Source organism: Chiroxiphia lanceolata, chromosome 4 (assembly GCF_009829145.1).
Source record: "Chiroxiphia lanceolata isolate bChiLan1 chromosome 4, bChiLan1.pri, whole genome shotgun sequence".
NCBI lineage: Eukaryota > Metazoa > Chordata > Aves > Passeriformes > Pipridae > Chiroxiphia > Chiroxiphia lanceolata.
Genome location: NC_045640.1, coordinates 48812200 through 48838807, shown reverse-complemented (window position 1 = coordinate 48838807; position 26608 = coordinate 48812200). Strand labels below are relative to the sequence as shown.

Here is a 26608-nt window from a genome sequence, read left to right as displayed (position 1 = left end):
ATTTTAAATGCTCCATGATAGATGCTTCTGATTTGTGAGTTTGGTATTGATATCTGGGAACGCCGTATGCCATGATTAATTGCAACATATTCTGTAAAATCATTTCTTAAAGCTTTATTCTTCTATGGGGTTTTGTATATAAAAATTATGAAAAGTACATCTTGAGAGCTATTTGTTCAGTAAAATTATTACACAGCATAGAGAATATAGTTTTTTTATTAATTTTAGAGCATACCTCCATTGTGACTGATGTTTGGTTTAAATTTTAAAAAGACAGTCTCATGGAAATATCTTGATTTTGAAACATCTCAGGATTCAGGGTACTGATTTTAGTGGTTTGATCAATAGAATATCTGTAGGCATGGCAAGAGTACCTGTCTGAGGAGGGCCTGGCGGTCGTGGTGGACAACAAACTGTCCACAGTCCAATGTGCCTTTGTGGCCAAGAAGGCCAGCAGTATCCTGGGGTGCATTAGGAAAAGCATTGCCAGCAGGACATGGCAAGTGATCCTGCCCCTCTACTCAGCCCTAGTGAGGCTGCATCTGCAGTGCTGTGTCCAGTTCTGGGCTCCTCAGTAAAAAAGAGACATGGAGCTCCTGGAGTGGGTCTGGTGGAGAGATACAGAGACGATGAAGGAACTGCAGCATCTCTTATAAAGAAAGACTGAGGGAGCTGGGCCTGTTCACTCTCGAGAAGAGATTACTGAGAGGGGACTGTATCAATGTCTGTAGGTATCTGAAGGGAGGGTGTCAGGAGGATGGAGCCAGGCTCTTCTCGGTGGTACCAAGCAATAGGACAAGAGGCAGTGGGCAAAAACTGATGTACAAGAAGTTACACCTGAATAGGAGGAAGAACTTCTTTACTACGCACTGGAACAAATTGGCCAAAGAGGTTGTGGAGTCTTCCTCCCTGGAGATACCCAAGAACCATCTGGATGCAATCCTGTGCAATGTGTTCTAGGATGACCCTGCTTGAGCAGGGAGGTTGGACCACATGAGCCTACCATTTGGTCCCTCCCAATCCTCAGTACTTTGTGATCTAAAAGACAGTTTTTCTGACAATGACTTGGATCACAAGATACACATCAAAAGACTAATTCCTACCAAGGGATGTACTGTGAAGCTTAATAAGCTTATTGCCTACTGAGTAAGGTTTTGGAGAAGAGATAAGAGGTATGCTTTCGTATCTGCTTAAATAAAGTGCTGAACTGTCCAAGGTAGCTCTCCAGCCATTTTAGGGATTGAACTTTTCCCAAAACGCCTTCTACACTGCAGATATAAATCATGCCTATTTGCCAGGGAAGATGTTCCCCAGCCCCAGCTCAGTCAGTCTTTGGGTGATCAGTTCAAATTCTCAGTATTTTAAATACTGACACTGGGTGTCACTTTTCATGTCTTAGTTCTAAAAGCAACATCTTGTACCTCTTTTACCAACTCAGTAGTATGGAAGTTCCTGTGGGAGAAATTAAGAACCCAGAAAGCTCTTACAATGGTAGGACACATAATGCAGCTCTCCAAGAAGAGTTATTGATCTTGATTCTTTATTTTGTTCTTAAGCTTATTAGAAATAAACCCATTTATTAATCTTGCTTAACCTGGCAATGGAGAAAAGATGACCAGGTGCAAGTAATTTTGTTTGGCTTTGGTTTTCTGTACTTTTTGCCATGTACTGAAATGATGGTTTTGTCAAAGATCAGTTGTTAGTAATACTGAGAGTCAAGAGCCTTTCAGTAATTTTAAATGTGGAATCATGTTTTTTCAGGCCAAGTAGATCTTAAGAATTTGATGCTAAAGTTACAAAGTATGGGACACAAGTGGGTTAATGAGAAAATAATTGAAACCTCAGTCAGTGATTTCTGTAGTTAGAAGTATTAGCTTATGTATAAGAGTCTGTAAAAATCTCATTTTGATTTCAGTTTTGGAGTATATTTTGTCCCTGTGCTGTATTCTGATAGTGGACAGGATATAACCCTTAAAAGCACCATTTTCAGTGATGGGGAGTGTGGAGGTCTGAGGCTGAAAGTGGCAACGAATGTGTCAGTTATTATATAAAAGAGTGACTTTTAAAAGCAGTTATTTGGATTTCAATGCATGTTAAGTCTTTTATATGACATTTTCTGGTAATTTGTTCTGAAAAATGGTGGAGGGATGTTTACATACTCTGTTGCTTCTCAGATTTTCATAATTAGAATCAGGAATATTTCTGAGTTTTAGCATACCAGGATTTTTGGTACAGTTGTGTTGGGAATTTTAAAAGGGGAATGGAGAGACTGTAATGATTTATTTTTTAACCGGCAGCCTCTAGAATTAAAAAAAAAGAAAACCATTTCTAGAAGTCTAGCATGTCTTTACTTAAACTGATGTTATGTAATATTCAAATGTAGGGACCTGGAAAAGTGGTTACAACTATTGCAACGAACTGGGATTGAAGTCTCTCTATAGAACATTTTGGTTTTCCTCACAAGCTACTGATGATGCCTTTTCATGAAAAATCCAAAGGCATTCTACTTACTTGAGTGTAGCAAGAGAATTTGCACGTGATTAGTGTTGTGTAAAAGATTATCACAAGAGCAATGAAAATTCAAATAACTACATAATTGATCTTTCTTCAGTTTATGCCTCAGTCATGAATTCTTACTGTTTTCCACTTGAAAGGCCTTTGTGTTTTCCTTTACAATTTTGATAACTAGAAAAAAGTCAAATACTTCACAGAATTTCTTCTTATTTTCCTTTGAGGGTCCTTAGCAAAACTGATGGAGCTGCCTTATTAGGAGTATCAGTCATGCACAAGATTTTAGCAGGTGCACACTACAGAAGATAAATAGAGGAGATGGCAGACAACCTGTTTAAAAAAAGCAATTTTGAAAAGGAGAATGAGTTTTAATCCTTTTTCTTGCACTTGTTCACCTTTATGATTATCTGGTTTATATTTTCTTAAAGCTATTTGTGAGGTTTTTATTTGATTTTTCAGATGTTAAGAGAAGCCTATCCTAGAGGCATCAGCAAATACGGATCTCCAGTTACACCCTTAATCATGTTACCATTCAAAGAAAAGTGGGAATTTTACACAGGTCAGGAGTGTTGGAAGGAAGTACTGTTAGGCTAGCAATTAGTATAATACAATTTTTCTTGTGTTTATCAATGTGAGTAGAAAGCCTCTGCTTGCAAGACACTGAGCTTTTGTGGGATTCTTGAGTGAAGTGATTATTGGCATAAGAATCCTCAAGCATGAGAAAGAGTTGGTGATAATTAACCACCTTGGTAATCTGTTAGCCATAGGAAATACTAATCTTATATTACTTGAAAATATGTTTAAAAAATAACAAAAGGTTTTAATGTTAGAAAATCATTTGGGGAGGGAAAGTAACATTTAGGAAAATACTTCTTATTGTTAACAACTTCTGTAGATATGATGCTTTCAAATATTTCTGCAGGCTGTAAATTTCAGCTTTTATGAATATAAAATGTTACTAAAAGTTATCTGATCACCTAATGCAGAAGCAAAGAAAAAAAGTAAAATATGTAGCAGTCATCCATAGCTAAGGAATTCTTTCTGCTCTTCTCTTTCTTTTTAGCAGCTGAATTCAATGCCTTCATTATCTGAAATAAAGCTTAGGAGAAGCCAGGACTGAAAGTAAAAGTAGAATCAGTGGTATACCTGCTGGATGTCTTCATCCAGCTTGCTGAGCACGTGCAGAGCTTCAGAAAGATTGGTGTTTTGACTGTCTATCAAATAGTTTAGCAATTTCTTGCAATATGGCTGTATTTCTAAGTGCCTTATATGTTTATTTAAAATAAAAAACCATCTGAGTTTCCAAGCTTCCCCTTTCCCCTCATCAAAACTAGTATCTCTAATTACCAAAACTGTTCTTTACATGAAAGAATAATTTATTCTTGGAGAGCGAGTGTGAAATCTTTCAGCCTTCTAAACACATTTTGAAATTTTTAAGTTCCTGGAAAAAGAGTGGAAACCGCCTCTGCAGCCATGCCTCTGGCATCTCTAGCAGCGCACATGGATTGGTTCTGCAGGAGGAACGCAACCGCTGAGGAAAGCAGCGCACAAGGGCTCTGTCAGCTGCTCCATCACCATCATACCACAGCTGGATCATCGAGCAGAGCTGCCCATTCACTTTCTCTGACATCCTGTCTCCTTTAAGAGTAACTGGTATCCGATGGTCAGGGTGAAACTTGAGAAAGCCCTAGTGTGTAAGCTGTCCTATCCCAAGTCACGTCTCTACCGTATGTATTTAGAGATCGGCTTGGTATGTAAAACCCTGTCAGCTTTTTTGTTAATCGGAATAAGTGAGTATTCTTGACCATATATTGAATAATTTCTTCTAATGAACGGTTTTACAATCTAACTACCCGCGGAGAAAAGTTTTTTTTCTTCTTTCTGAGAGATGCTGAATGCTCTGTAGCTTCTTGAGGTGGAGAGAACAGGAGGTAGTAAACTGCTCTATACCCTTCTTTCTTCAGTACACTGTTATGCCCTCTCCTTAATTTACTTCCTAAGGCATTTTCTAAGGCTTTTCTAAGTTTCTCTGTGTGTTTAAATTTCTGATGGTGTTCATCTGTTCTTCCAACACCACTTGATAAGACTATACTTGAGATAAGGTGCATGGTACTATGCAAGGTACTACAAGACGGTATTGCATGAACTGATTTATGTAAAGGTAAATCACCAGCCTTTTCCCTTTTCTACTCTTTTTCGTCCTAACTTCTTGTTACCACAGACTTTGTTAACCAGTAATATCCAGGTCTTTAAATAAGTGTGTATGTGTTTGTGTTATGGCTTCCTAGAGAAGTTTAAAAAAACCAAAACAAAACAGAAACCTGTGAACTGTTGGTCCTCCTCAGTGGCAGTTTCCTAAATTCAGCGGAATTTTTCAGCTCCTTACTTCAAAGTTTAGCATTTGCCTTAAAAAGACAACTGGAGGTAACCAAAATCACATAGAAACTATGCATGTTGTGGAAAAGGTCTAGGCAAGACTGCATGACTTCCTGAAGCAAGAGTTAGGACTTCTAGGAATGTCCTTCTGCTTTAACTTGTGAATTTTACGTGACTCAAATGTAAAATGGCTTAGAAACAAGCCTTTTCTCCAATACATTGCTATGCTCCTGGCAGTTTTTCTTCCTTAGCCTAAAACAATAACAAGGCAGACAACATGATATCACTTCAAAGGAAAGGAGGGCTATTATTCATCCGAAGAATATTACCACAAAACCCTTGCACAAACGTACTCTGCAAAACAGGCAGGAGTACAACGTTCTGGGAAGGGATGGGGATTGGAGTGGATGCTCAGATCCCTGAATATCTACATAAAACAGGATGTCAGAATATTTAGAATGAATATGGTTGTGACTCATATTGTTTGTGCTCAGCTCTAGTGGTCATTTGCAATGTGTAATGTAAAATGACAAACTAAGAAAAAGAACTTGTGTATCAAGATGTGGATGTATCTAGTGTGGTGAATGTTTATGCTTGTTCTAGGAGTCATTTGTTAGTGTTATTTGCAGGTTTTGGACTGTAGAGTATTTCAGTTCCCCTCCTTCACTTTGATTGCACTCTTCTGATTACACTTCTTGATTATAGTCTTCTGTGTATTTGAGTGAAGTGTGTCAAACTGTGCATAGCTATTACTAACTCTCAGATACTAGCACTGAGTTCTTAGGCAGAGGTTTCACTGAGGTGCTGTCACCAGGATTGTGCTGTGTTCTGAACAGTTATTGCTTCCTATCCAACACCAATGACATTAAATTTGCATGTGCTCATATTTTAAGCCATCAGTCATGCAGAGGTGTAGTATAGGTCATTAAGGCTTCCTGAGTGAGGAAAGCCACTTTCTAAGCTTTCTTTTTAATACTGCAGGTGCCAAGCTAAAGGTTTGAGCTCAGTCTCTGACAGACTGATGCAAAAGGGAAAAGAGCCTGAAAATGGCTGAAGCTCTGCCCAGCTGGTGTATCAAGGGAAGAGGGAACAGCTGAACTTTTACATCGTGCTGCTGCTCTCTGATGACAGATTGCCCTGCCTTGAGCAGGAGCTGGGCCTGGAATGACTCCAGAACTGAAACTCTAAACGGGGAGCTCTCCACCCATATCTTTCCATTATGTTGGTTGTGTATTTCACTGGACCTGTGGCTCCAGTGGCAGGTTAGGCTGATTTCCCTGCTTAGTGGTGTCCAAAGGGGAAGTTTTGCCTTGTCCCCCTACTCTCCCACCACCTCCATTTTGTCAGCGGCAACAGTTTATGCCACTGCTTGTCCTGAGACACAGGTATTCACAACTGGACAGCCAAATAAACTCAGCAAATTTCAAAGTATGCCTCTGGCATTCATGTCTCCCTGTACAAACCATGCCTGTTGTTTCAGCTGCCTGCAGCGTTGTGAGTGCCCAGCACCTTGAGGGATGGGGAATATAAACTTCATTTTATCCTCCAGAAAAGATGTTAGTGATAGAGACCTAGAAACTAGCAGGACTCTGCTCTTTGGGACCCTGAGGTTGTAAGGAAGGCTCTTCACTGAAAAGCTACATTGGTTTTCATACCTGCTGCACAAAGGCCTAGTGGGCTGCTAAAGTTGTATTGGGAATACTTAATTAGCATACACAAACAGTAGTCTTTGCCACAGATGCCATTCTAAGTGAATTCCTAGTGAGTTGGCCTGTTGCCACCCTGAGGTCTATTTCCATGTCAAGCTGCAGCCTTTCCCTTTTAGGCCAGTTCTTTCTTCATCTGAACCTTTGGGGAAGGTGGGCTTTGAACTATATTCTGTGTATTGATTTCCTGCCCAGTGCAAGCCATGTTTGTGTGTGCAGTCCTAACCTGAATAATAGCTTACTGCTTAGCTGTGATTTTTTGAGGCATTTGTGCCTATCAAGACACAAGTGATCCTCTGTGTCTTGCCTGTATTGTTTCTAAATGTGATAATTATTTTTGTAAGAATTTATGCATAAAAGAGATATTTACAAGCCAGAGGAAGCATATAAGAAAATATAAGCAAATTAAGAGACACAGTAAAAAGACTCAGAAGAAGGAGGAAAAAATGTTGACTGTGAATCCCTTTAATCACGACTCAGGCCTCTGCTCTACTGACTTAATACTCCAGTACAATTTAGACAGACTGGCAACTCTGTAATAAGAGTGTAATTTATGATCCTCTGCCTGGCACTAGCACTAAGCACTTCTCATTCCTTGAGTAAGAATTTATCTCTGTAATTGGAATCCAGGTATTTCCCTATAGGGTGTCATGCCTTCCAGCAATTTATCTAGGAGATCTTATGGGCATGATCCCCTGCTCTATGAAAAATACAGAGCTTTTGTCTGCGTTCTGTGTGAGTTGGTGATAGGTCTCATTTCACTGTTTCTTTACTAGAGAAGGAGAATTAGTATGTTAGTACTGGCAGAGGTAATATTTTGCAATGATCTCTTCTATACTTTGAAGAGATATTTTTTTCTCTCTGTGCACGGGGAGGGAACATAGTTTTTCCTGGTGAAAAAGTTTATCTTTAAATTAAGTGGTACAAGTGTTGATACCATACTTTATGAAACCAACTTTATGAAAACACAGAAGTTTGGGTTTCATTCTTGTGTCTTTGGGGAAAATGCAGGCTGTTTACTAATGACTTGTAAAGGCAGTTCCTCAAGCAAGTCTTGAGATCTTAGCTCATGTTTGCTGCTGAAGGGGAGAGATTTTGCAGCAGCTTTTCATCACCAGATGCAAGATAAATCTTTCAGCATAGACATGGTTTTGAAAATATGTATAAAATAATTTTATTCCATTCCATTTTCTATTTTGAACTGTGGTATGCAAGAGTTAAAAAACCTTTAGCTATTGGTTTTCAAGTAAGATGCATTAGAAAATTTTTAGAAAATTTTATTAGAAATTAGAAAAATTTAATTAGAAAATTAGAAAATTTTGTTCCAGGAGTATGCTGGAAGTAGTAGTAGGAAATCCTAGTCACTGAAGGAGGACAACCTTAGAGGGAGAACTTCAAAATATCTGCTGTAGATTTGGTATTACTGGGGAACTTTTAAGTTTTGTCATCAAAATTTTTCTGCTCTCTCTCCCTTACCCTCCAGCTCTGGAAAGGTACCTGTGAACAAACAAGGAAGCATTAAAAGTACTGTGATGGAGGAAATAAGTCAGAGCATGAGGAAAAGGACTCTGGCTTCCCTGTACCTAGGTTGAGAAATTAACTCTTACTTTTGCTAAAGAAAAATTGCTCCAATAAAATTTGGGTAAATAATTATGGTAAATGTTAATTGTGACTAGAACAAATTGTTGTCTTTGGGAATCACTGCCTGTTGACACTGCAGCTGCTCTTCTTCTGCTGTTTCCTGGGATCACATTCACTTTAATAGATCACAGTGACCCCAAAATGTGAATGAATGTCTGTGTGATCTTATCTGCCTAAGATTTCTCTCCTAGAGCTCAGAAGACGGACAGAAATGGGGTCTTATTTAGTCCCTCAGAGCCATCAAGCGTGCAATCAGATGTGGATTTTTTTCCTGTGATAGTGACACACTTTCAGATCTGCAACAGCCCATTTGCTAAGATCCTTTTGTCATCATCAGGTAAAGGTGTTTTGTTTTGTGCAGCATTGCTTTGGAGGAACATCATAAAAGGCAGAGGAAACAGAGGAATGCACCACTTCCCTCTGTGTTTCCCTGATCTGCTGCCATGGGGCTGATGCACTTCCGTGGTTTGTACTGAAAGTGAAACCCTGTGTTTATGGGCATGTTGATGATATCAAACAGGTGAGCTCGAACGAACGACTGAATAGGGAAAGGTTAAGCTTTGCTAATTGTTTTACTGCTGTAAACAAAACTCTCATGTAAAATAGCGAACTCCGAGCGTCTTTTGTGTTTTGCTGTTCATTTTTGTGGCACCGGAATGTGTTCATTTCACTGAAACCCAGGAGCAGCGATAGTCGTGTTCTTGGAAAAAAAAAAAAAAGCAATAGCTCAGCAACAGAAAAGCCAGGTGTTCTGGTAGGACAGACAATTATGGCTATTTTAATCTCATTTACAGGAAGAGGGGAGACCGGCACCTGTAGCCGAGGGGCGGTGGGTTGGGCCCGGCGGGGCCGCCTCCTCGCCCACCGCTACAACAGCGACAGACGCGGGTCGCTGCTGCCTGGGACCGCCCCGTCCGGCCCGGCCTGGCCCCTCCGCGGTCGGGGCGGGAAGGAGCAGAGGAAAGGCGCACAAGCCGCCTTGGCCGCTGGGGTAGACGCCCTCCTCTCCGGCTCGCCCACGCCCGGCGAGGAGCGGGCGCCGCCCGCCCCGAGGCTGAGCCGCTGCGGGGAGCGCCCGCGGGCGGCCCGCTCCCGACCGGAGGAGGAGAAGTAGGACCATGCTGGCGGGGCTGGGGCGGGCGGTGCGGAGCAAGTGGCTGCTCCCGGTGCCGCTGGGCAGGCGGGATGACCGCCCGCCGCCCTCGGCGCCTCAGGTAAGACGGGGTGCAGGGAGCGGGCGGCGGGCGATGTTCCCCGCGGGACAGCGGCGGAAAGAGGCGGAACTGCCCCTCGTGCCTGCTGGCCCCTCGCCCGCCTTCCCCCCGGGAAGAGGGACAAAACTTGGGGGGAGTGTCAGCCCTGCGGGGCTGGGGCCGGAGAGGCTCCGTCGCGGGGCCGTCCCGCCGCTGCCTCGCTCCCCGGGGCGGCGGTGGCTCAGGCGGCGGGAGGAGCCGCAGCGCCGGCCGGGCTGGGGGCCCCTGCCCCGGGCTGGTTGGAGAGCAGTGGGTGACTCACAGGCTGCCGCTGTAAACAGCGGGAATTAAAACGGGAGCGCCAAAAAAAAGTTTTTTCTTGTGGGCTGTCGTGGTGCTCCCGTGTACGCTGGAGTCCACCTGCCTCTGAGCTTCTCGTGGCTTTAGGAAGTCCCAGAGGTCCTGTGAATAGGAAGCATGAAGGCACAGTGACTTTAAAGATCTGCTGGCGTTTAGAACGGTGTAGTGTTAATAGTCCTGAACGACTGCCTAGCGGGAGAGGAGGCAGTTTAATCGTTCATTATTGTTTTTACTGATAGAGATGCTAGGAAACATCGCTGTGATGAGACACAACGAAACCCTGTCCCGGTGTCTGCCGCCCACCCATAGCAAGGAAGTGGCCTGGGTGTGGCGTGACATCCACGCAAGGAAGCCCAGGGCGCTCTGGGGCATGTTACTGAGCAGCTTCCACAGCCTGTGTCTCGACACCTGCGGTGGCGAGTGGAGTTGAGGAGTTGCGCAAAATGAACTGTCTATCTACTTTTTCCTAATATTTTTTTCTCAAACTGTTAAAAACGCCTTGTACTAAATTCCCTTGCACTAATTTGCCTCTCTTCTGTTAATGCGAATAGCCCTTCTTCGCTTCGTCATGCGTGTATATGAGGACATTTAAGAAGGGAATTTAAGATAAATATTGATTTAGCCTCCTTGATCTTCTAAGGTTCTAACACGGCGTGCTAAAAACATCTTGCAGCTCACAGAGCATTTACACTCTTATTCATAGCACACTGACATTACCTATTCAGTTTGTCACCTCTGACTTCTCCAGGGTACTGCTTTGCAGACAAGCTTCGTGCTTTTCTAAGGCTCTAAAATGAGACTGAAAGCTGGTAAAGCTTCAAGAAGAGACACCAAAAATGAGAGGAGGAGGAGGAAAAGCTCTTGCTTTGGCAGTTCTGTCATTGTAGGAAAGAGCAGAAAAATGATCGTCTCTGTTACTTCGTGGGATGGAACATGATAGTGATGTGACTTGGGAATTAAATTCTTGCACCAAATAGATGAAGCAGAGAGATGTTGTAATGCTGAGGAAAAATCTAATTGGGAAAAGTGTTTAATACAAGATTTGGTTTATTTCTTAAATGGAAATTTTTGGAATAAATTAATATACACTTCTTTTTATAGATGCAGTTGATAGATCCAGTTTTCCTACACAGTTGCTAGCATGATAGTTAATGAAGCGTGTTTACTGATTTCCCCTTTACTGTTTTCAGGCAGTTAAAATATTTGTTCTCATAAACTTTAAATGAATGACCTGTAGATGTAATTTCAAGCTAGTAAAATTTAAAAAAAAGGTCCCAATTGTTATTGCAGCTATTTAGGTCTTTATATTTTGATGTAATGCAGGACATCAGATTGCATACATCTCATCCAGCGCAAGCACTGTTGTGATCGTATCATTTTTTTACACCATTGCTGTTCAGTGTTGCTGTCTCTGCTGTTTGCCACTGCTGTTTGGTTAAACAAATATTTTGCCTCTAGCTCGGGAAGGAAAGGTTGGAGTGCTTGTGCAGGAGTGAGGAAAGCAAGGCTTGGTCAGTTGTTGCCTTAGTGTGTGGCGTGGTCTGGAGCCATTATGGGCTACACTCTTCAGCTTGTTTCATGCTGTATTCCATAATGGGAATCAGTCTACCCATGTACATTTTGGGGCCTTGAGTGAAGGTTTCCATTTGTAAAGCTGGAGGTGGTACTTCAGTGGTTATGCAAGGTTACAGTACGGGTTCTTCGTGTGTTTTGTCATCACATACTTTGAGATACTGAAGTATTGCTGTGTGGATGGGCAGGTGTGTAAGTACACAGGGTATTTGTGTGCTGTGTTTTCGACTAATAAATACAATGCTGTGGTGATAAACAAACCATTATTGCTAATTTGCTGTAATTTTTTTTCTGTAAAAGCAAGGATTGCTGTCCTAAGGAGCTGTATCTTAATTGTTAGCATCTCAGCTCCACTTTTAAACAAAATCTACAACTCCTGCTATGGCTGTGATTAAATGCTTTGCCTTTGGAGTGATGCTTATACAAATTCTTCTTTATTTTGTAAAATTGAGTTTTCTGTTATGTGGATCTTTTTGTATATAAAGTGTTCAGTGCTTAGACAGACTCTAGTCACTTGGGATGTCCTGGGCTTGCTACTTTGACAAGAGCATGTTAGAAATACGGACAGCAAGCTATATGCAAAAGAGAAAAGGTTTAGGCAGTTTTTTCAAACTAAGTGAGGCATATTGTATTGTGTTCTTTGGACAGGCATTCTTGCTACACATAGCTTTGTTCCCGAAAGGGTGCAGTTCATTTTGCTGGAGTTGTAGATTTGTAATGCTGCAGTTATTTTGCATGTGATAAAACCTAAAGGTTGCCAGCTCTTTTGCTTCCTCTTCACTTGCACGCTTTAACTCCTTCAGCTCTGACTGAAAGAAATGCCCTGCTTGCACTGCTCTCTGTGAGGAAAATCTCCCCTCACCATATCACAGTGGAGAATACATGTGTTAACAACAAATCAAAGCTTTTAATTGCTGGAATTTTGGTTTAATTCATAAACCTTCTAAGTCAGGAAACATTCAAGGGATTGGATTTAATTTTTTTTTTTCAGATGGTTCTAGTTAGTTTTTCTGTATTGCTGAATCCTGCTGATGTAAAATTGTGTTTCTTTTTATGGTCATTCGTATGTGTGAGATTTTAAGTTTAGTCCATGGTATGGAGATCTCTGCCAGCATGCCCACATTGGTTGGGATGGGTGGCAGCCATGGAAAATGAAGTCTGGGTTACACGGTTTCTCTCAGCTTAAAACTAGGTTTCTTTGCAGTCACATAGCCCTGTGTCCAGCTAAAGCTGTTTCTATCCTGTGTGAAGGTGCTGGAGTAGTGACATTTCCTCTGCAAAAGGCAGGGCTTGCTTTGAACAAGTATTAATGATGGAAGTAAAACAGGAAAACTTTGTTTTCAAAATGTAAGTTTATTTAGCATCATTAATTCAGAATGCATTCCATTTCTATGTGCAAAGTTCTCTTAAAACGTACCTCTAGAATACACCGTTAAGGGGAAAGATCGTGGGTAAGCTGGCAAGATCAAATTGCAGAGGCTTCTGTGAAAAAATTACGGATTTGCCTTCTTCCTCACTTGGGATATCGCATGTACTTGTTGCTGAGGGGAATTTTCTTCCTAGTTGCAAATTGCAGCCGGTAGGAGACTCATTGGGTTTATCTGCAGAAAGCAGAGTAGAGGGGGTTTTATTTTTGGGCTTTTTTTGTCAGCTCCCAGTGTCATCCATATCTGTCAAAAATGTTTCTTTTAGTGCTTTCAGCTGATAAGTTTTTGACTACCAAGTTTTTTCCTCAGACTGGCTTGAACTTTTTCCTGTCCTTCCTGTTAGTTTTTATGGTTATTCTTACTCCCAAATTACCATAATTCTTCCAGCATTATACCTATCCTATTTGTCCTTCAGTTTTATAGTCTTATACAGAATGATCTAAATGTGTCCTAATAGCCACAGGATGATTAGAAATGTAGTTTATCATTTAGGTTTTTTATTTTGCCTCTTTTTCTCTTGCATGTAGTCTGCTGCCACGATTTCTAAGATTCTCTGTCCAAGGAGCAATCCCAGGATATCCCAGACAGCTACACAGAAGCAGATTGTCATTGAGTGTCTCATGCAGCCGAATATTTCACACAAATGTGGTTTAAGTCGCTGCTTTGTGTTTTCAGCCTACATATGTCCTTTGGAAATGGATATCTAATTGGAGCCAAGAACTGGGCCTAATTTGTGACCACTGAAGGTGTTTTCTCTTGTCTTTCCTTCCCTATGAAAGTCTTGCACAACAAAAGTTAGCTAGTTGATCCAGGTCTTGTTTTCTAAAAGAAACCTCCTGCTTATGCTGGCATGTGTCAACAAACTGCTAATCTGTTTGTTTGTGGAAATACTGTTCACTCTTACAAATACTAATTTATAAATGCTTTAAAAAAAACATTTAGAAGATCTCTGGCTCTTCTGCTGTAGGAAATGTGCCTGTCTCAGCAAGTTCCTTTTTTTGCTTTTGATACTGTGTCTGTGGCAGAATAGCAGGGTGGCATTGGGAATGGTCATTTGCTTTTGTCTCTTTTCCTCTGGCAGCTGGGAGCTGGCTACGTTTTCACTAATAAATACACTTTTGGAGAGAGATGTGATATGGCACAGAAGTTCATAATTTCTTTGTACTTCTACAGATAATCTCATGTACTGCTTTTCTGTGTCGTCTTTCTCTAGTACAGATGCTGTAGTGACTTAGTGGGCTGTGAAATACCCTTGTATGTGCATATACAATTCCCTGCAAAACACTTATTTCCTTAGAGGTTTATGAAATTTCTAATAACCAGCCTCAGTGTTTGAAACTGGCATCAACAGCATGACTTCTCAAAATTGTCAGTGTTGTTTTTCAAGGGGGCAAGTGACAGAAAAGTAGCAAATTGAGATGTGTAGATCAAATCAGCTGTCCTTGCATAGCATATTAGGATGCTCTTTACCTACTCTGTCACCAGATGTGTGTTTTTTGTGGTTGTGCGAATATGGCAATTTCTAAGAAAAGGAAATGAAAACCTGCTCCTGCAAGGCTGGAAAGAGTGTGGTCATACTCTTCAGAATCACAAGCTTAAAGAAGCTGGAGCTTTTGTATGCTAAATAGAGGCTGTGTGGTACTGCAGAAAATGCAAAGAAACCCTAAAGCCGAAATGCTGGTTTAATGTTACTGTCTGTAGCAGAATATGTATAATGTTTGAACAAACTTCTTGAGGAGCTTTCTCATATGTGATATAGGAGTAACAGATTGTACTTCCCAAAGGTTGGGAAGTACATTACTCCAGGTATGTGCAACAGCCTTATAGTAAAGGAGAATAAAAATTTATATAATTTCCTGTTGGTAACCGTAGTGACAGTATTTGTTTTATTTTTTTAATTTAGAATGGGAATTTAAATAGTGATACCATGAAGTGATAGCTGTATTGGGTGCTCTGCGGTTAAGAAGCAGATGGCAGAAAACAATATTGTGATTTCATTTGTAGTGGATGCCGTGGTCATACAAACAGTGCTGTAAGTGTGAGTAATTTTTTCGTTGCTCATGAGATGAAGAACATCTAAGTTTGGCTCTGTTCCTTCTAGCACTCTGAGCAAGGCCTTTGCTCACAGTCTTTATGTACCTGTAAAAAACCCCCGAAACTAAACCTCTAGAGAATGTCTGAGGAAATTGCTTTGCATGTGTCTTAGATGCTCTGAAGATTTACCACAAATCACTGAAGTGCTGAGTACTTAATGCTGTTGAGAAACCTATAGTATCTTTTAAGAATATGAGTCTCCTCTGATTTTCTTTTTTCTTTTTACATTTTTATGTTTTAAAGCTTATAAGGTAAAAATGTAGACCCTCTTTTAGAGTTTAGAATATCATTTCTGGAGGGGTGGAAGAGGAGGGGAATGGAAATAGAGATTTGGGGTTTTTTGGTTAGTTGGTTTTTATTTTTTGTTTTCTTGTGGTGAGGGTTTCACCTTCTGAAGTACTTCTTACACAGTAATGTTTTTGGCATCAGAGAGGAAGCAAACAGTACACCTGTTCTCAACATCTAGCTAAACAGTAAAATACTCATTTCCCACTTCCTCTTGAGGGGAAAGGAGCAGAAAGAAAACGAATGGAATATCTGGGTTTGAGTAAGGCTTGCTTTCTCTAGGGTCATCTTCACCCTGATGACGTACTTATAAAACAGCATCAAAGGTGAATTTCTCATTGGGTTGCTCGTTGGTGGGGCAGTTCCTACATCCATATGAGAAGGTAGTAAGCTCTTCTGAGCCTAGAGGTGTTTCATGGTCACTTCTGTGCCTTTTTATATTATGATGTTAATTAAACGCCTCTTAAGGGCATGTAGCAGCAGCTCTTGCTGTGGGTTGGTTTTTCATCTCTTTTGCTCTTTTCCAGAAAGATGAAAGGGAGAGACAGGTTCTCTATGTTGCTGCCTCATCCTCTGTCTTACTGTCAGGATATTGTGAAATAACTTGGTGATTAGGCTTGCATGGGCAATAGGTGGCCTTTCATGGTAGGTACCTTTTGCCGCTCCTAAGACTGTTTACTGTGTAGTTACTGTATCCCAGGCTAATGAGGAGCCCGACAAAAATTAAACTAAACTGTTTGTTCTGTGAACTTGCATAGGGAGGCCAGGAGGACAACAGTTTTCAGGCCCCTGCAAGTTATTTGTTGTGACTTTTTCCTTTCTCAGCTGACACATGAGTCCAGGATCATCTTGAAATACCTGCCATCCAATGCAGGTATTCATACATGCTGTCCCAAACAGACTTTGTGTTTGCCAGGAAGACTGGTCTTTTAATTCCTGCAGTATGTGAAGAGTGGCTTGGTCTGTAACAGTACTGCTGTACACCCATTTGTGACTGATACAGTGCTTGAGGAATCTGGTGTGATCATGGTGAGGATAGATTGCTTATGGGGAATGCTTGACTCCAAGTCCATGATCCCCAAGTGCTGGGAAAGTGCAGATCTATACTCTGAAGATCTGATCCATCACTGGTGAAATAAATCCCTCATATTGGAATGGCTCTGTAGCACAGCAGCTGAAGAAGGGAACAGAAGTTAAAATGAACATTGGTTGCCTGCTTGCCTACTAAGGATGGTAGCTTTTATAGTCCATAAACTAATTCTCCTTTGTTCAAGTGAGGCTGGGGGTAAGCAGGTGGCCCTGTCAGGTGTCAGCAGTTAGTGCATGCGTAAACAAATAGCTTTGTGCTTGTGTGAGGACTGGCAAGCACAACCTCCCCCCTTACTGATAAGGAAACATTCAGGAGTCCCTCAAACTGAAATGGAAAAAAGATGTTTACTCTAAAAATGTGAAAATTGTACCCTTAAAAAAGTTGCATTTATCATCACAAGCACAGGCAGCACATCTTCAAAAAGACAGAAAAATGGAGTACATCATACACAGGCAAGATATAATCTACTTTTCTCTTCTACCTCATAAACAATTTTGAACCAATTATTTTCACATTTACTGTCTAGTCATTTTAGATCAAAATTAGTTCGGTCTTCACATTCTAGTCAGATGAAGAGAAATAAATTATCTTCTTTTAAGAAATATTTTGTTTATCTGCAAAGTAACCGGTGATTTCATCTTCCCAGCGTTGTTACCTAAAACTATAGTAAAGGCATCATGAAATTGATTTAGAGATCACTAAAGTATTTTTAAATGTCTTGTATGTTTGCCAGAGTAGTGGAAAAATTGCACTGCTTTTTTTTCCTGGCATATCGAACTCAATATATCATGAGGGTATGACTTTGGCCAGAGTGCTGTGGTAAGGAGAAGATCACAGAATCACAAAATGGGTGAAGTTGGAAGGGTCATCTGGTCCAACCTCCCTGCCCAAGCAGGATCATCCTAGAGCACATGGCAGAGGATTGCACTCAGATGGTTCTTGAATATCTCCAGTGAGGGAGACTCCACAACCTCTCTGGGCAACCTGTTCCAATCTTCCACTCCAAAATGAGTGTACGATGTAGTCACTGGTTGTACTTGAAGAGTTTATGCCATACTGTTCACAGAACAATGTTCCTATGGTTTTGTTTGAGGTTTCTTTTTTCTAGGGCCTGACCTGACCTTCTCTGTACCTTCTCATGCAAACTATTCTTTATTTATATTCTGTACCTGCTTTTTGAACCAGCCACTCTCTGTCTGTGACAGCAGATCTGTGAACATTGTGCTATCTGTGGAAGAAAGACTTCTTTTATAAAACACCTTTAGGTGTTTGTTTGAAATAAAATTATAAAGGTGCCAAGCTCCTTAGATGCAGCAGCATCTATGCTCCTAAGGACCTCTGTGGCCTCAACTGCTTCTCTTCCAGCCCCTCTAAGCTAGAATCCCTGATATGAGACATAGTCATGACAGGATTCCTGATTCAAGGAGCAAACCTAGCACAAACACGGGTTTGCAGCTTGGACCCCTCTGAAGATTTCACCGACAGGAGTGGAGGGAGGATTTGTGTGGCTGTGGGCTAATCTCCAGGCTGAGCTACGTAGAGGCTGGGAGCTGAAGTGATGATGATTCATCTGGGAGTTGGGCAGAGATTTTGGCTAGCCTGGGGTATGTGTCAGTACATCTTCCTTTTCTACAGATACTATCTGTTTCTGCCTTGCCCTAGATAAGGAAATTAGATAAAAGAATTGTTTACAATCAGTAAAATGAAAATAATTACAAAAATAGAAGCCAAATAGAAGAAATATGTCTAATAAAAGTAATCCTGTGTGAGAAGTCAAAGTTAAGAGTCTTGCTGACCTGAATGCTGTACCCAAGGATGGCAATACTGAATCAGCTGAGTGTTGGAAGACAAGGATCTTGATCAGTGGCTCAGGTAAATACTCAACACTATTAACGTAGTTGAAACTTAAAGGCAGTTGCTTTTTGCAACTGTATTCTAAGAGCCATGTACATGGTCTGTACAGCTGATGTGTTTTAGGTAGACCAGGTACCTTTTGAAATAGCAAGGTGGAGAGTTTATCTTAGCTTCTCAGTGGATTGGCCCCTCTTTTCTCTATCTCTGCAGCTTTTCAGAATTTTAAAATTCCAGATAAAACTACGAGGAAGTTGTTAACACACCAGTTTCTTAAAAGACAGTATTAATTTTTAAAGTTTACACTGAGATCATGACTTCCCAGATCTGTAAATACTTTTCCAGAGCAAGACTCATGCTAATATTTTTAACTAAAAGCAGGAAGTCTCTTAAATTTGGGGAGGGAGGGAATGGAAACACGGCAAATAGTGATCTTGAGCAATCTCTTTTCTTTTGCTGCCAGAGGCGAGAGGGTGAGTATCTCTTCTGCCTTCCCCTGTTTTGATTTGACTGCTGGATGACCACAAACTCTGTTGAAACAGGAAAACTGAATCAAGTCATTGAAGCTCTTTTGTGAGGAGCTTTTGTGCTCAGTAACCAAATACAGTATAGGGCTGAATCATGGCATCAGTATTAGATGGGCCTTTGCTTTTAGTTTTCACTTCCCTTTTAATCTCATATGCTGCTGGCAATATCCTGGATTCCTACTAGCACCTTCCCAAAGACTGCTTTTAAATGAGTCCTAAACTATTCAGGCATCATGTTACATATGTTTGTGGCACACCTTTTGGCAGTTTGCTTGTTGGTTTGGAAAAGTTTTTTAAAACCATAATGTGTTTTCTGTAATATCGCAAAGTGTAAGCCTTGCTAAAGGTGCCACACAAAGAGGCTGTGAAAGTTTAGAACAGGGAGGTTCCTGGGGGTTTGCCCTCAGTTGACTTGGGAGATGACCTGCTGCAGGGTAAGTTGAAACTCATTTAAACAAAGAAAGTTCTAATAAAAATATTGAGACAAGATTCCTGCCAGAGTGTATTCCCAAGCATTGGCACCACAGTAGTACCTTTGGCAGTCAGTTCTGCCTGGTACAGTTTCTCACCTAGCTGCAATGGCTTTCAGGCAAAAACAGGTTTTTGTAAGGCAGGTAACACTATTTTTTTGTCGAACTGGAGCTAGTCCCAATTTAATGTGCAGAGACTGAAATTGCTGTACTGAGTTGTCTACCTTTTTTCCACCCATTTCAATCTGTTGGCTGTGAAGGCATTCTTCAGTGTTCTTTATTGTGGTAATTTTAAATAACATTATTTATCTGAAGCCATAGAGTTTGATATGCTATGGGATATGAAACTAAATTCGTATTTACATCTGTGTGCTTTAATCAGAAGCCAAACACTCAGTGTTTGTAGCTTTTCTAGTATAATAAAATCAGGCATACTTAAAAGATTGTTGCTTGAAGGTTGACGTTTCAGACTTGGTCTTGCAGTGCCCTGTGACTGTAAGCACGCTGGAAATATGACTGAGCTGGAATAATTTAAAGAGACATCAAATAAGCCAGGCCCTAAAACTGAGTTACAGCTGTTAAACCGTGCGTGCTCCTTGGGGTACTCACCCCAAGCTGTTCTTCATGGCAGTGGAAGTGTAAACTGAGTATATTTTGCTGTAAATCAGACCCTGATACAATTTTAATCTAAGCAAACCATCACAGTGGCGCTGGTCTTCAGCATTTCATAATGCAGCACATACTGTAGCTTGTTTTCTTGTGACTTGTTTACCTTTCCTGCTGCAATGGCCATGTTACTTTTCTCAAGAACAGGGATGCAGCTGTCTTTGGGGATTCCCCTGAGCCAGCAGATGAAAACTGTAATCTCACTGGTATTCAAATACAAATACGGCTTTGGGTTGTTGGAAAGTAAGATCTTAAAACCATGCATTCTACCACTAACAATTACAGCTTATCTTGTCTCACTTGGTATTAACTATCAGTAGTTAATAGTTTTCTTGCCATATTACAAAAGTTTTTGTGCAAGTTATGAATATTCATAACTAATGAAAGAAGTAACTGCATATGGTAGATGCTATCAAAAGCTTTTAAAAGGCTTAAACAAAAATGCTGATGCAGATAACGCTGCTAAAAATTTTGAATGTCGTATAACATTTAGAATTCAAACCCCTAGGTACTGCTCTTGGCCTTTGTGGTGCTCCTAATAGTTTCTAGATTTTGGATGAGTCTCTGTGTGCATAATCCCACGACTTAAGGACTTGAGCTTTAAGAAAATGTACAGCACTTCATGGCAGCACTCAGACCAGCAAGATCTGCTAGAAGCCAGGAGCAATGTGCTGGTTCATAGGTCAGTGCATACTGCTATGGCACAAGCTGATCTTATCTGCAAGCATGCAAGAGAATATTTATGTATTTCTGTGGCACAGATTTGAAGTACTCCATATACACAAGCAATGCAAAGTTCTGGGAGTGGCCATCATAAAAAATAGTCAGCCAGCAGCTATTCCTAGGCCTGGAACATTCTCAGGGGATCCACTTCAGGGGGAAGCTGTAGTTGGAGGAACTTGCTTTTGTTTTGTTCCCTATTTTTATGCTCTCTACATGTCTGCCCTCCACTGATGAAAGCAGAAAAATCTGGTGTCTCACTTCAGGGAAATTTGTCTGAAGCCCAACAGCACATAGGGAATGAAATGTTCTACAGCATTTATTCCAAGGCAATGGTGAAAGCAAAAATTTATGGACTCTTGTTTTTATGGACTCTCAAATTTTTATCGGACTCTGGATACAGGCTATCAGTATTTAGTGGGCAGTTTGTCTGTGTCTTTGCTAGTTTGTTGTGCCATGCTCTGGCTGGTGTAACATGCACACTGTAGTACTTATAACCCCTCATCAGTGAAGACCATTCAGGCTGTCTGTTTTTGTTTGAGTTACTGTTTAATAGTGTTACTTAATGCCTCTGTTTAAATTTCAGTGGTTTACATGTAGCTTCAGAGACTGCAGCTGCAGCAGGTAAATATGGCAGATGGTAGGTTTTTAACTGAACTTCATTCATCTTATTCTGAGAGTGAAAGACAATAAAAATATGGGGAAAACAACCTGGTATAAAGATATATAGATAGATAGATATACTTTTTTGTGTAGCCACAGACAAGTGAGGAAATAGTTTTTTCAACATGTTTATTAATCCATATCAAATCCTCACTCTCGGAACTGGCACACTGACAAAGCATACCGCAGCAAAATCCTGTGGTGGCAAAGAGATTGTGACTGTATTTTTCCTTTGTACTTTTTCCAGAATAACACATTGCAAAGATGATTATGATTATCTATTGCTTACTTGTTGTTCATCAGATATTTTTTAGAATTTTCTAGACTTCTAATAAGCCATCACCGAAAAAATTCAGACACTGTTTTGCACTCCAGGAAAACACTTTTAATAAGGACCTTTAGGACTCAATAAGTTACTGCAGCTTCTCCAGACTGTATTTTTCTTAAGAAAGATTTACAAGAATCCTTTTAACTGTGTGACTGTAGGGAACTCATCTCAGGTCCCACTGTCTTCCTTCCTGGCAATAGAGCAACAGTCAGTCTGAGAGCCTGGCCGGTCCCATTTTCTCCATTTCTCTGAGAAGGATGGTGAGTTGTATAGTCCTGGGTGTCTGCATTTCATATTGCAGATGGTCTTGGATGCAGATTGGGCTCTGTGGGCATGATTATCTTTTCACTGTGGCTCATTCTGAGTGGGCTGCTATATCCAGAAAAAAACTGTCCATATGGAGAAACTAGCTGGGAACCTGGAAGCAGCATATAGCTGCTCAGTGTGATGGTGCACCTGGACCAGAAAGCCTGTCTGTATTGTGTGCTGTGCATGTAGTGTGTACCTCCTCACCAGGCTGGGAAGAGAGCACTGATGCCAGAGCTTGTTTCAGGCTGTTGCCTCAGGATGCAGCTTCTTGTCCAAACGTCGAATGCACAAGATAACAGAAACAAAAAAAAATTCCTTAACCGAAGTAGGTTATAGGGTATAGAAAACTTTTTCCTCTCTGTGTTTCTAGCAGTCAGTGTCCTCTGTGTCCTCTTTAGTCACTTGACAGCAAGCAGTTCTTGAATATTTTGTGTGTATTTTTTTTAAATGTCATTACTTCTCAGAAACATGAGGTACTTATTTTCTAAACAAAATATTATGGTTCTCTGTGCTTGTCTTCCACTGAGATTTGAGCCTTTGAGATGTATTTTAATAGAGAGTTTTTTCCAAGCTCTTTTATACTCAAGGGGATAATACATGCTTTTATAAAAACTGAGATTCTTATCCTGTAGACAAGCAATTAGAGGCAGTCTGAAGTAAATAGCACAAGGATTTGGGGCGTGTACCTGTCTGTGAATTGCTGATGACTGTTTTACTCTGGGATTGGACTTTTTAGTTTGTTTTTTTTTTTAACTTGGTCAGCAGTATTAACCTAAGTTAAAGATTGACTTGACTGAATGTGAATGGTGGTGTTTCAGAAGGGAATGGGTTTCAGCATCAAATTGATTTTAAAACAAAGGAAGGTTGATTATTGCCTTGTTATTTTTTCAGGTATTTTCTGTCAGAGTGTTTTTTTGTCTCACTCAAAAACTAAAAATACTTTGTTTTAGTATTCAGCCTCTCCTACATAACACAAGTCAGTGAATCATACTACCATGGTTTAACACAGAATAGCTTGAGCAGATATTGTTTTGTTAGTACAACTTACAAACTCTGCTTGAATGAAGAAAGATATATCAGTGAAAGTACTACTTTTGCTGATATAAACCCATCAGCTGTAGGAATTCTGCCTTTTCAAGCCTGTAACAAACAGCCCATGTCCCAGATTTGGCAAAAGCCAAGGAACTGGTGTTATCTTAGTTTAACATCTTTGAAGGAAAAAGAATCAGCATAATTATTTACCTGTTTTGCATATATGAGATGTTCCTACTGAGAGGCTTTGTTGATGTAACTATACTATACTTTTTGGGACACAATAGTTATAATCACAGTTTAACTTAGAGCAGTTACTAGCTGTTTTCTGTTTGCTTTGAAAGTTCTAAGCTATAGCATACTGTCATCATGGAATCATAGAATGGTTTGGGTTGGAAAGATCATTTCGTTCCAAACACCCTGCCATGGGCAGAGACACCTTTCACTAGACCAGGTTACTGAAAGCCCCATCCAACCTGGCCTTGAACACTTTCAGGGCATCCACAACTTCTCTGGGCAAGCTATTCCAGTGCCTCACCACCCTGACAGTAAAGAATTTCTTCCGAACATCTGATCTCTTTCAGTTTGAAACCATTCCCCTTTGTCCTGTCACTACAGTTCCTGATGAAGAGTCCCTCTCTGGCTTCCTTGTAGGACCTCTTCAGATAGTGAAAGGTTGCTTTGAGGTCTCCGTACAACTTTCTCTTCTCCAGACTGGACAACCCCAACTCTCTGAGCCTGCCTTCATAGGGAAGGTGCTCTAGTCCCTGTATGATCTTTGTGGACTGCTCTGGACCTGCTCTGACAGTTCCATGTCCTTCTTACGCTGGGGGAAGCAGAGCTGTATGCCATATTCCCCGTGGGGTCTCTTGAGAGCAGAGTAGATGGGGAGAATCCCTTCCCTAGACCTGGTGGCCTCAGTCCTTTTGATGCAGCCCAGGTTATGGTTGGCTTTCTGGGCTGTGAGTGCACACTGCTGGCTTGTGTTGAGTTTTTCATTGATCATCACTCCCAAGTCTTTCTCCACAGGGCTGCTCTTCATCACTTCTCTCTCCAACCTGTAGGTATGTCTGGGATGGCGACAACCCGGGTGTAGGACCTTGGGCTTCGCTTTCTTGAACTTCGTGAGGTTTGCATCAGTCCCCTTCTCAAGCCTATCCAAATCCCTCTGGAAGGCATCTGTTCCCTCCAGCGTGTCGACTGCACCACACAGCTTGGTATGTCATCCGTGAACTTGCTGAGAGTGCCCTTGATCCCACTGTCCGTGTCACGGACAAAGATGTTGAACAGTACCGGCCCCAGTACCAGTCCCTGAGGGTCATCACTTGTCACTGTTCTTCACCTGGACAATGAGCTGTTGACCACAACTCTTTGCAAGCAGCCATCCAGCCAGTTCTTTATCCACTGAGTGGTCCATCCATCAAATCCATGTCTCTCCAATTTAGAGACGAGGGTGTTGTGGAACAGCGTTGAATGCTTTACACAGCTATAGGTGACTGAGGTAGATGATGTCAGTTGCTTTGCCCCTATCCATCAATGCTGTGGCCTTACCATAGGAAGACATCAAATTTGTCAGGCATGATTTGCCCTTAGTGAAACCATGTTGGTTGTTACCAATCATCTCTTTGTTTTCCATGTGCCTTAGCGTAGTTTCAGGAGAATGTGCTCCGTGATCTTGCCTGGTACACAGGTGAGATGGACTGGTCTGTGGTTCCCTGGGTCTTCCACTTTCTCCTTTTTAAAAATGGGAGTTATATTTCCCTTTTTTCAGTTGTTGGGAACGTCACACAAATGCCATGATTTTTCAAATATGATGGATAGTGGTTTAGCAACTTCATCTGCCAGCTCCCTCAGGACCATCAAATGAATTTCATCAGGTCCTGTTGCCTTAAGAGACCGCAGAAAAACAGGACTTTGAGACAACTTAATGTAAAAGATAAGATAAAGAGGGTAGATCCTTTAATTTCAGGCCTGAGGCCTACAGGAATACACATGATGTGCCTCCTGTGTCCACAGGGTTCCACAATTTAAGGTGTTAACCCATCCAATCTCAGATTTATCCACCCCCCAGCACCTCCCCCTGGCACACCCCTCTGAAAATTGAGGCAGGGAGCTCTGGGACCCCCACTTCCTCAACCTCCTCTTCATCACAGCACATGCAATCCTTGGAGCTTCTCCAAAGTTCCGAGCTTGAAGGTCGCTGTGCCTTTGTGGTCTCGTTGTCCAGACCAGGGTGCAGATGTTCTTAAACAGAATGAAGACCTACCTCGAAGGAAGTCTAAACAAGCTAAGGGAATTTTGAGAGAGTGATATGGGACGGGGTTTGGTATGTGCAACCATTAAGCTACTGCCATTACTTTTACTGGAAAATAACTGGTAAGGGATATGATACAGCTACTTCTAAAATCTACAAAAAGCTAAAAATAAAAAAATCCACAGGCATCATCCCATGGACTTGTGCACATTCAGGTTCTTTAGATGGTCTTGAACTTGATCCTGTCCTACAGCGGGCAGTGGTTCTTCATTCTCCCAGTCCCTGCATCCCTGCATTTCCCTTTCATGACTTGGCCAATATTTTACATATATATATGTTCTATATATACTTATATACTTACACATTTAATTTGGGGTATGGTACTTAAAATACTAAGAAATCGAAAAGAATGTTTGGAGTGATGCTCTAATAAACGTTCTCTCAATATTTAGTTATGTAATTGACAGTAGATTTTGCTATTCATTAATCATTTCCTATATTGCAGCTGCTGACTTTTTATTAATGGGGAAGAAAAGTTGAGTGGATTTTTTTTTTTTTAAATTAGGTGCTTTAGAGCCAGTAGCAATAGCTAAGGTACTCCCGTAGTTATATACCTGGTGTCTGTGTAGAGATGTTTCCTGATGATAGCTATATCAATAAGCTCTTTCTAGTGCTGAGAATGTCTTAGCAGAGCTAATGTGAAAACATATTAAAAATACATAACTCCATCTTTAAGACCTTAGTTACAGTGAGGCAAGAGCTATATCCAGTGTTGAGCCAGCTGGAAACTAATGACATCTCTTTGGTGATGCTGTGAATCAAGGTGAGCAGCTTGCCAAGAGTAACATGTCAGATTTTCTTTTGACACGTCAAATTGTCTTTTTCTTTGCTAAAGCAGAGGTTAAGCGTTCTGATAGGTATTCAGTGGAAGCCAGAGATGCTGTCTCTCAAAGAAGCACAATGCTGCCAGCCAATTAATTGGCATATCTTGCCTCTAAGTGAGGCAGTGACTCTCAGTTTCTGTTCAGTGTGGATCTCTGTGGGAGTCAGGAGCTGGGAGCTGATGACTATCAATGCATGGGACACGGCCCTGTGCCAGCCTGCCAGGACAGTCTTCAGCACTAGCCATAGTGCTGCTTTTTGCACCAGCACCGTGGGATTCTGATGTCTAGTTTGTAGAAAGGACAGAGGCCAAACTGGAAGCTGTTCTTTCTTGCCCACTGCCAAATGCAACATAATCATCTGTTTTGTTGCTACCAGTGCCAAAATAAATTGAAATCATGCTTGTAAAACACCTGCAGCGTGATTCCTGTGTTCTTAGCGAAATACAGAAGTGAAACAGCTGATGTAGTAATGAGATCTGCTTGCCATGGATCTGAAGGTATCTTTGGGAGTGCAGTCCTGGCATTACTCTTCTAATGGTGCTGGTGGCAGCTGAAGTGGAGTTACAGAAATAAATGATGCTTAAAATCCTCATCAAAATCCCCAGACATTTCTTCTGCTGAAAGCAGTCTAATGTAGAGTTTTGCTGCA

General features: G+C 41.2%; 1 protein-coding gene and 1 long non-coding RNA gene across 3 annotated transcripts in view; both read left to right on the top strand.

Moving 5' to 3' along the window:
- The first annotated feature begins 601 nt into the window (after positions 1-601).
- On the top strand, positions 602-5591 carry LOC116786356. The gene is made up of 2 exons (XR_004356893.1): positions 602-1172; positions 3950-5591. It is a non-coding gene; the product is annotated as an uncharacterized LOC116786356 (long non-coding RNA).
- A 3667-nt stretch (positions 5592-9258) lies between these two features.
- MCUB (mitochondrial calcium uniporter dominant negative subunit beta) overlaps positions 9259-26608 on the top strand; it is a 46309-nt gene continuing 28959 nt past the window's right edge. Inside the window, exon 1 of one of the 2 annotated variants that reach the window (XM_032686875.1) lies at positions 9259-9448. In XM_032686875.1, the coding sequence (XP_032542766.1) occupies positions 9353-9448 (96 nt within the window). In that variant the 5' untranslated portion in view covers positions 9259-9352. Of the gene's footprint in view, positions 9449-24466; positions 24512-26608 lie in introns of those variants that run through there. The other variant, XM_032686876.1, reaches the window with a different exon arrangement.